Below are 10,049 nucleotides of genomic sequence, written 5' to 3' on the forward strand. Positions count from 1 at the left end.
CTCTTAGGCTTTTGCATATCTACTAGCTTTATCTGATCTTCTGTCAGATTGTGTTTTTTCATTTTTTTTTTTGATGGAATTGCAACCTTGTCTTGGAATTAACTTAAGGTAATGATGTACTCTCTCCTAAAATAGCTCTGTAAGTTACATGGTCCTATGTGTCTGTGTTCGAGGTTTAGTTATGCTAGGAGCATATTACGGTATTTTGTAACATGTGGCATAGATAAGCACGTTTGCCATGTAGAGGTTTTACATTCACTAATCCTTCTGTGATTCCAAAACTTTTTCTAGTAATGTGGGTTGGTTTTTTTTTGTTTTTGGGTTTTTTTTTTAATACAAAGCAATATGGTAGTTATAAAATTGGAAAAGAAGATGGAGGTACGCTCACCATTGCGTGCTGTCTCTCAAAGATACTACCCCGAGCCAAAATTAACGGTGATGGAGTGGTAGCAAGATTCTCCTATCATTGCCTGCATCTGCCTGCCATCTGCAGATGGAGATACGCGAACTGCTAGGTGATGCCTAGCCTTCCGGCAGTAACAGTCATCCCAGATCCAGGGAGAGGAGTATCTGCCTTTGGTTTTCCGCAGATGTGATACCACATTTCTGTGCCTAGGGCTACTTACAAGCTCCCACATTTGAAGGACCAGTGTAACCCCAGAGTGACATGGCTTGTCCTCATCTTCCTGTTTCAGTAGCAAGTAGCAGTACTCTTATGCCATGGAAAATGCTGACTTGCTTGACTTAAGAACAAGTACTAACAGGTAAAAGTTTGCACTTGGTGATGATTATGATGATGTTTTTATTCTTATTCTTCAAAAGGAAAATTATTTGTTCTGCTTCTTAATGCCTGACTTAGGGAAAAACTTCCCTGGTGGAAAGATCTTTCCAGTTTGTTTTTTATGACCTATTGTATGAACAAGCTATATCCTTCCCTGTAAGAGTTTGGTTTATGATGAGAGGAAAAAAATGGATAAACCTCATGATTGGGGAGGAGGCAATCTGGTGTAAACTCCATTTTGCATAAGCAGATTGCATGACTGATTTTTGAAGTACTGTACTCTGAAAGCCATTTGGATCCTTTTACTCCTATGAATGCTCACCAACACCTAGCAACACTTTGTATAACTCTGCTGCCTAATACCTAGATTGGTAGCTGCCCCTTTCTCAAAATAGGCAGAAATAATACTGATCTTTTAAAGGATGTTTCTAAGCTCAAAATTACCAAGCATCCCTTTGCCACCTTCTGGATAGAAGTCCACAGTTTTTTCCCTGCACAAAGGCAGTCTGCCTCCTGAAAATTGCAGGTCAAAATACTGAGCATTGTGTTCTCAAGTAACTTCTAACTTCTTAATTATTTCTAGCAACCATACCTCAACTTCACAAGTGCACTGATTTTATTACTGGAATAAATACTCTGCTGCTCATTCTTGTTTTGTATGTGGATGTCTGAATGCTTTTTATGTTCCTCTTTCCTCTTCCCTCCTAAGGTTACTTGAGCATGCATTCTGCCCTGAGCTCTCAGTCATCTGTGGACAGTGAGCTGAGTACATCGGATGACTCCATCTCTATGGGATATAAACTGCAGGACTTGACCGATGTCCAGGTTATGGCACGCCTTCAGGAAGAAAGTACGTGACAGCGATCTCCTTTGTGTTACAGTTTTAGAATTGTAGAGGAATGTAGATGGGTTCCAACTGTTCTTCTCTTCCCCCTTTCCCTGACAAAAAAACAATTTAATAGATCATTTGAAATATTTGTGATTTGCCGGGGCTTCCTTTAAAAATCTACAGACCCAGCCTGCCACTTAACTTCGCAGTTGTATAACGTTCTCAAGATTACGCCTCTTAGAGCAGAGGATAGTCTTGAAACTATTATCCAAAACCCCACTTCGTTAAATATGTAAGTGCCCTTTAATACTCACAAATATTCCATCCCAGATAGTCTCTGAAGCACAGGTGAAGTTTTATGAGTAACTCTTTCATAGTAGCAGCAGTTTAAACAGCAGCAGCTCGGGATTGCCTATCTGGTTGCTGTCCCCTCACTTGAGCAAACAGAAGCAGCTGCGTGACTGCACTGTGTATTGGTTTGGGGAACTGATCCAGCTGAAAAAATGCCCCAGCAAAATTTTTTGCTTGTAAATTTTTGTTTTTCTGAGCAGGCTGCCTAACTGCAGCCTGAAATCATATTAGAAGCTGTCTAGGGGACTGAATTTTACAAGTTGTTTATTTCACAGAAGATGCAAGTAGTATTTCACTGCTGTGTTGAGTAAAACCAAGAGTTCAAGGATACTAAAACTGAAAGAGCTGGAATTACAATTTAAGTTTTGCTCTGGTAAAGTGCTCAGAGACAGCTCTGCAAATTTAACGTAAGCATAAAACCTGTCTGTGTCCCAGCGTGTGGGGATTTCAGGGCCCGATCCAGTTCCATTAAATCGTTGGTAAACTGTCGGTTGACTTCAGTGTGATTTGGATTAGGTCCTAATTGAAGATCAAGGTGGAACAAAGTGGTTGGATCTGTTTTTCTGTGCAAATTAATCATTAATACAGGAATAGAGAATGAAGTTCTCTGTTTCTTTTGGAGAACATTTACTTGCTTTTAGTACTGTGCCTTTATAAATTTAAAAAATATTATGATCTAGGAATTGGAATATGAGACCAAAAAAAGCAAGAGACATAAGATCTTGTATCACTTTATTACATCTGAGCACAACTGAGGAAAAGTTGTATTAAAGTGAATAAAGCAAGTAACGGCCGTTTTCTTTCTAAACTTGAATATTTTCTTATGCTTTGTGATCACTTAAAAAAAAAAAGTCATGGAGATCCTGTCACATTACAAAGCTTTCAGTGAAATATGAAAAGCGCTTCATCCTCAGAATGATGGAAGCTTTTCATATTTGCATTATGAAGGGAGAAGAGTGGGGAACACTTGCATTTTTTCAATCCCTGCAATGAAGGGACTGCACTGAGAAGAGGGTTTTTCAGGACTTTAACGGACACCTTTCTCAAAAGTCCCTTCAACCAGTTTGCCAAATTAGTTCTTGGTAAGAAGTTGCTTGTATTTTGTTAGGCAAGAAGACTTAAATAAAGGCATAAGTTGGGGGAGGACCTGTAAATAAAGCAGACGGATGCACTGCAGATATCAATAAAAAGCAGGTGTTTTTTCACTTGGAGGCAGAAGTTCAAATCTTTGTTTCGACCTGTTGAAACGCTGGTGGGTGCGTAATTAATTGAACTAAAAAATTTATACTGTAAATCAGACTCCTATACCTAGTTAACCTAACAGAGCTTGCATGGCAATATATAGTCCACAATCAGAGCTGCTTGCCTATGTGACGTAAGGAGTAATTCAGGTCAATTTGAATATTAACTCTTTGCTCTAATTAAACAGTACTGATATGGGTGACACTGTTCCAGTTTAGAGATTCCATATGCTGTGAGTGTCTTCAGTAAAGAGAGTTATTAACTTGACTCTCCTTCCAAGGTGAAATGAATCGCTGATAAAAGCATTGCTTCTGAATTTGTGTTGCAGCTGGGTAAGGAATTTCTATTTTAAAGTATGATGACTTTGAGCCACGTTGCCCTCTAACTCCAGGTCTCCGTCAGGATTGTGCCTCCAGCTCTGCTTCTGTATCACGTCGCAGTTCCAGTGCCTCCCTTCACTCTCTGCGAAGAGGAACCTACAGTGACCAAGAGTTCGATACATACAGCCTTGAGGATGAGGATGATTATGATTGTTCCCTGTCATACCGTAGCGCTCACAGATACTCACCATCTCCGCTCAGTTCACCCCGATGTCAGTCCCCTTCTTCCAGCGCAGACTATGGCAGGTCATCTACTTCCCGTATCCGTCCCCCAAGGAGATCTGTGCAAAGCCCGATGCAGGACCGGCTCAAGTACGCAAACAGCGAAGGTGAGCTAGGTGTGAGCTTCTGATACGAGTCAATGAAAATAATTTTGACATGTACGTTTCAAAAGCGCTGTTATCTAATGGGAGCTAAGAATTAGTTACGCGCTTGTCTACTTTTAAGTGCATTTGTTTTCCAAGAGATGGTCTAAACCGTTAAACATCTCCACTGCTACCAGAAGCAGCAAATAGAGAATTTGCTCTTGATTTCAGAGGAGATGCGCCACAGCATGCCCAACCTGGCCAGGACCAGCCTTCGAGCCTTGGAGTCTGTGCGGAGCAGTCGGAGCTTGGAGTCAGATCTGCAGGTGCCAAGCAGTCGAATTCCAAGAACGCAGCAACGGTCAGCAGGTCAGTGCAGTGTCTTCTGTACACACCGCTGTAGCCGATTTCCTTTTGTCTGTTCAACCGACCTGACTAAACCGAGGCCCTTAACAGGCCCGGTGTCGCTGGGTAATTCTTCCTTTTGTTATTCCATTTCTAGGTCTGGCTCCCAGTAAGCTCAGGTATTCCTCCAGTGCCGGGCAGTCTCCCTTAACAGTGCGACAACCACTGAAAGCGGGGTCATGCTCAAACTCTCTGTTAACGCCCAGGCAGCCAGTAAAAGCCTGCACTTACACAAGTCCTGTTAGTGGAGTTCGAAAACCACAGGCATCTTCGCTTAGTACAGGCTCTTCCAGTAGCAGTTGCACTACCAGAAGCAGTAATATGGTCACTGTGGCAAAAAATTCACCCATTAAAGCACGCACGTCTGTTGGAGGAATCTCGGTGCCCAAGAGCAAGCCAACACCACCATCCAAGAGGTAAGTGTGAAACTTCAAGCCTCACAGACTTGAGTGTCTGCCTTTATTTCACAGATTAGAAACACTTTTTTATAAACTGATGTTCACCTCGGATTTTAAAGCGTGACACGGGTATAGAGTTGGGTCAGAGCTTCTGATTCACTTTAGGTGTAGGGTTGTGGTTGGGGAGCCCGTAAAGAAAGGGTAGTACTTAGCTGGAAGAATCGTGGATGTTAAGTACTTTGCCCCTCTCAAGAAGCAAAGGGTTAAATAGCGCCAAAATGAAATTCTGGGAATGTCTGTGTGAACTGACAGGCCTGGGACTCATCAGCTTCTGGGTGAGATACCCCTTTTTACCATGTAATCTGTGACCAAACCATTCAATATTTTGGTATTATATTGTTTAAAAAAACATGCTTTTTTAAAACAAAGCTAATTATCCAGGAAAATGAAGAGGCGTAGGCTCAAACTTATTTCTATAAGAAATGAACATTATGGCACATATTTATTTGGTGCCTACATCTGTTTTTGGGAAGGGTAAAATCTCTTCCAAAGGACTAATAAACTCTCTTTACTGTTAATGTAATAATCCTCCCCAATGACCTACTTTGGTGCCTCTGTAACTTTGCTACTGGTAAAATAAGTTTGGTGGTTTGGGTTTTTTCCTTCCTTAGGACTCTACGTGGGCATTGTCCAAGGCCTAATGAGTTTTTAGAAGGGTTTGAAAAGTAGGACAAATTAACAAGGCTTGTCTTAGACATGATTCTATATCATTATAGTAACTTCATACAACAGGGTGAAAGCAGAGCATATATAGTGGTTTCCAAAAACTTACAATTTTTGTTCTTGTTGCACAAGTCTGAACTGATTTAGGGGCCACATCTTAATCCAGAAATATGCAATGGATTTTGGGGCTTTTTTTTTTTTTACATTTATTTCTAGCTTTTAGTTTTTATGATTAGCTTTCCTAAATATTTAGACAGTGGATATCTGAATTTTGTAGATAGTCTAAAGCAAGAGCTGTTTAGTTAGAACGTATTCAATCTTCTTCAAAGAATAAGGCCTCTCAAGCAACTACATGCACAGACTGCTTCATGCCATTTTAGCAAAGCATGTTCTTACCCCATTGTCCTAAGGCATCTGCTGTGCTTCTGGGTGTGGTAAATCCACTCCCAAATTGCCAAAAGCCATTTTTTTTACAGCTACTTGCAGTACAATTGTAGTGTAAACTTTTATGATTGAGGGAAGTTAAGTTGATTCAGTAGCAGACTAATAAGCAATGAGTACTTGTTGATTTTTAATGTCCCGTTGTAGCCTTCAATAAATTGAACTGTATCTACTTTAAAAAAAAAAATACCCAAAAAGGGAATTTTTAAACTTTTAATTCGTAGTAGTACTCTACATACAACCTGATTATTTTTCATGTGTTTAGTCATATTTGCAGGAAAAAATACTTCTCTTGCACTCAGTCATGGGAAAAACCCACAACAGTGTTAATAACTTTGCAGAGCAGGATAAATGTCACTGTTTAAGTACCCAGTAATGGTCACTTAATTTCTGCTGCCGTGTCCGTCCTGCTGGCCTCCTGGTGCGTGGGATGTGCATGCCGTGCACGTGTGTGACCGCAGCGGTTTACTGAAGGCAGCCAGATGTTGACATTGTCAAAGGACAGATGTTGCAGCAGCCCAGTGTAAACGAAAAACCTCAAACAAGCGTTCCTGTGTACATCAACAGATTACTGGGGTCTTCGCTTCTCGCAGCTGTTGGCGACCTCTTTTTTTGTCTCTCAAACCAGGTTTCTTCAGTCAGCACAGACCACTCAGGCCACCGAGGACGATTCCTGGAAGGATGGGTGTTACTGACAACCCAAAACGCTGACGCGCTGCCCAACACCTCTGCGAAGGAGACCCCAGCTGGCTGGGCGCAAGAACGTTCTTTGAAAACGAAACTCAAGAGACCCATCACGTTGCAGACCGATGTATATAGTTCCTCTCCTCTTGAACGCAAACTGTCCTCGCCTTCTGCTGTTCTGCCAAGAGCCTGACCTCTCAGTGGTGGAACAGACAACTGCTTTACTGCCTTCCCACTGTTCAAAACCTTACTGAAATACGAGTCTTCACATGAAGACTGAAAACAGCCTTATTTCCTACCAACCTCTACGTGCAGCCCTCCGGAAGGCTTGTCACAAGAGACTTCTTAGGTGACCGGCTCCTGAGGATGCGTGCTTAAAAAGGTGTCTGGTTGTCCGGTTTGTGCCAGGAAGCAGCTCTGAGCTGCTGCTATGGTGTGTGGCACAGCAGTGGTGCGGGGAGACTAGAAATAGCGATGTAGGTGTTAGGAGTAAGACTTTTTAAATTCAACCTGACGTACTCTAATATTTGTCTGAAACTCAACTGTTTGGGTTTTTTTTTTTTACTTCTGTATAGAATGTATTTCTGCTACTTTTTATTGTTCGTTCTAGACGATGAAGCAGGTTTTTATAACTGTAGTACACTTCAAGCTGTTGTATTCAGGTGTGTGCATCACAGTTCACCAGTGAAGGAGCAGTACACAATATTTGTGTGGGTTTGTGAACAGGCAGCTGCAGGGACCGGGGATGCTATTTAAAAACTGCTGTTTATCAGCATCTTCATCTCTGAGATGAGGAAGTTACCAGTTAAAAGTAAACTTTTTAAAAATAACCCTCCCTGGCTGATTTGACTTGAAGCGTTCCCCTTTGATCTCTTTCAGCTAACTGCCTAACTGCCCTGATTTTTGTAGAAGTTTTCTACTGTCTCTTTGGCTATGAAGGATTCTGCTTCGGTGTCCTTTTCCTCAGCAAGTGCTGGATGCTATGAATACAGTCTTAGTACAGAAAATATGCACTGATAGCAATGTTCTCCCTGCCACCAATGTGATTTTGATAGTGTAGTTTAATAAAATGTTATGGTGCTGAAATAGATCTGCTTTATTCAAACAGTGAGCCTGACTGTTGAGTGGTTTTTTTGTGCTAGGAATGAGGCTTTTCTTGACAGGCCCAGCTGTACAGAAGTCTGCTTCTGCCCTTCTCCGCGCAGGTAAACAGGCCTCCAGAGGAAGTCTCTTATGATGGAAGGGTTGGTATTTACCTTTAATCGCCTTGGATTTTACAAGAATGAGGTGGGTGTTAGCAAAGGAAAACTTAATTCACAGCACTCGGATCATGTCTCTTCTAGGACAACATCCACAAGTGGCCTAAGCAGAACAAAATATAGGAAACAACACTTGCAAATAGGAAGCTCGACAGCAGAGATCACTTTTTGCATTGTTTGCTTTAGAAAATAAAAAAAAAGGAAGAGACAGTTGGTATCAGGATGCTGTTTCAGACTGTTCCTGTAGCCCGCGCTAGCAGAGGACCAGGGGAGGAGCTGACTCTCCCCGGCCCCTCCCGCGGCAGCAGCGGTCACAGTGGGAGGTTGGGTTCCTCACCTCTGGAGAGAGGCGTCTGGAAGCTGGTAACTGAAAAGCAGCAAGGGTTTCTTTCTCACGTCCCATTTGCTCATTCTAATGAATACCAACGTTTTACTATGAACTTAAGATATAGCTGTACACCACTATTTTCCTGAAGCTGAAATAACCCTCTTCTACTACAAGCAGCCTTGTAAGTCTCAGCACCCGTTCCACCTTGTTGAAGGGGCAAAAAGGAAGGTTTTGTTACGAGCGCTGTTACAGTGAAGGCGGCAGATGCGACTGAGCTGGAGCTATTGCTCATTGTCAGAACACAGACGCCTCCCTCCCACCCATGACCGTGTCAGAGATGACTGTTTGACACAAATAGGCTTCTCGCTACCCCCGATAAAGCTTTACAGCACTGTCCTGCTAAGGCTTTTCCTTTATGGAGAAGGTTCTTTCCCAACACTTCTGCCTGGTGGAAAAGCTGGAACCTGGTCACGTTGAACTTATTTACCTTCCCGGCGCAGGGGAAGATGAAAGACCAGCAACGCTTCCATGCGACTTCTCTGTTGTTTGAGTGTTCTCCTTGTGTCTTCGCTGTGGTCTACGTTCCAAAGGTAAGAGCACGCCTGCATCTTCCAGGCAGTGCATTTCTCTGCAGCCTCCTAAGTTGAGACAGCTGCTACTATTTAATGGATACATAACAGATACTTAGAACTAGGTAAAGAACAAAAACTTTCTGGCAAAAGTAAAATATTTAAATAGTTTAAGGTTATATTCCAGTTAAAGCTTATCAGGACGTCATATTGTTTCTATGAAGAACTGCAGATGTATGGATTTGGCTACGCACTTCCAGACAGACCAGAGGCTAAAAAGAGAAGCAAGCAGAAAGGTGGACCAGGGCCTTCTGAGGTTAGCTTCTGCCTGAATTCATGGGCACTTCAAATACAAATCTGAGACGGACAAGCACTTGAAGATGGCTACCCCCGTCTGCTTCTGGGCCGTAGATCAGGAACATTAAGCACTACCACACTAATGAGATGTTAATTTAAGTTTTATCCTTTCATTTTTCTAAGCCGTTCTCATACCAGGTGATCTTTCAGACTTTTGTATTCTGTATCATCCTGAGCCCTAGCAGATACCATTAGAATGCAGTTTTGCCTCAAACCAAGATAACAATCGACTGAACTCAAGCAGTTTCTGCAAGTTTAAGAGGAAATCCAATTCCCTCATACTGATGCATGAGCCTGCTTCCAAAACCTAATACTGCATCAGCATTTAATGTTCCTGCGGTAGATGGGAGGCGAGGCAAGGCAGCGAGCAGTAAATCGGTCTGTATGATAGGCTCTTCTAGAAAAGTTCTTCCCAGCTACGCCTAGAGAAGAGGAAAGGCATCCATTACTAGGGACTTCCCTCAAGACGGGGGTTTTGTATCACTGAAAATTGCCTTAAAAAAAGTTTTCATGCAGACTTTCATTTAGCTTCCAAGTAGTAACACCACTCCACTGCCCGTGTCATCACTCCTCCACAAGCGCTCTGTGGGCACCTTGTCCCCCGTGTCCCTCAGCTCCCAGTTCACAATGGGGGGAGAAGCAGCTTCCCTCCACCTCCAGAAATAAGCCCCATCAAGCCGTGACAGGCTCCAGCACTTGCATCAAAACTCGGTCAAAATCCTTCTAAAGCGAGAGGTTTTACACAGAAACTGCTTCACAGCAGGACATCTACTCACCATTTCTGCAAGCTGCCCTGCGGGGCGACGAGCCTGGCGCTGCAGCGTTGGACAGGGGGTGACCCTGCACCTTTCACAGAACTAAAGAACTCTGCTTTCTGTACAGTAATTTTATTTAAATCAAGTTAACTTTGTTTTTACACTAATGCCTCAGTGCATCCTTTAAAAGGAAAGGAAGTATTTTCTTTAAAAAGTATTTGTACATAAGACAACAAATCATA

General features: G+C 42.5%; 1 protein-coding gene and 1 long non-coding RNA gene across 3 annotated transcripts in view; one reads left to right on the forward strand and one right to left on the reverse strand.

Moving 5' to 3' along the window:
• Positions 1-7,629, forward strand: part of LOC142087848 (SLAIN motif-containing protein-like) — a 26,070-nt gene extending 18,441 nt beyond the window's left edge. For both annotated transcript variants that reach the window (XM_075162557.1, XM_075162556.1), the window contains 5 exons: positions 1,491-1,631; positions 3,595-3,912; positions 4,120-4,257; positions 4,391-4,709; positions 6,484-7,629. In XM_075162557.1, the coding sequence (XP_075018658.1) occupies positions 1,491-1,631; positions 3,595-3,912; positions 4,120-4,257; positions 4,391-4,709; positions 6,484-6,550 (983 nt within the window). In that variant the 3' untranslated portion in view covers positions 6,551-7,629. The remainder of the gene's footprint in view (positions 1-1,490; positions 1,632-3,594; positions 3,913-4,119; positions 4,258-4,390; positions 4,710-6,483) is intronic.
• On the reverse strand, positions 3,551-9,661 carry LOC142087855 (uncharacterized). The gene is made up of 3 exons (XR_012675643.1): positions 8,614-9,661; positions 3,772-7,901; positions 3,551-3,679 (listed from the first exon to the last, which is right to left on the reverse strand). It is a non-coding gene; the product is annotated as an uncharacterized LOC142087855 (long non-coding RNA).
• Between the last annotated feature and the right edge of the window lie 388 nt (positions 9,662-10,049).

Source organism: Calonectris borealis, chromosome 13, assembly GCF_964195595.1.
Source record: "Calonectris borealis chromosome 13, bCalBor7.hap1.2, whole genome shotgun sequence".
In the NCBI taxonomy this organism is placed as follows: Eukaryota; Metazoa; Chordata; class Aves; order Procellariiformes; family Procellariidae; genus Calonectris; species Calonectris borealis.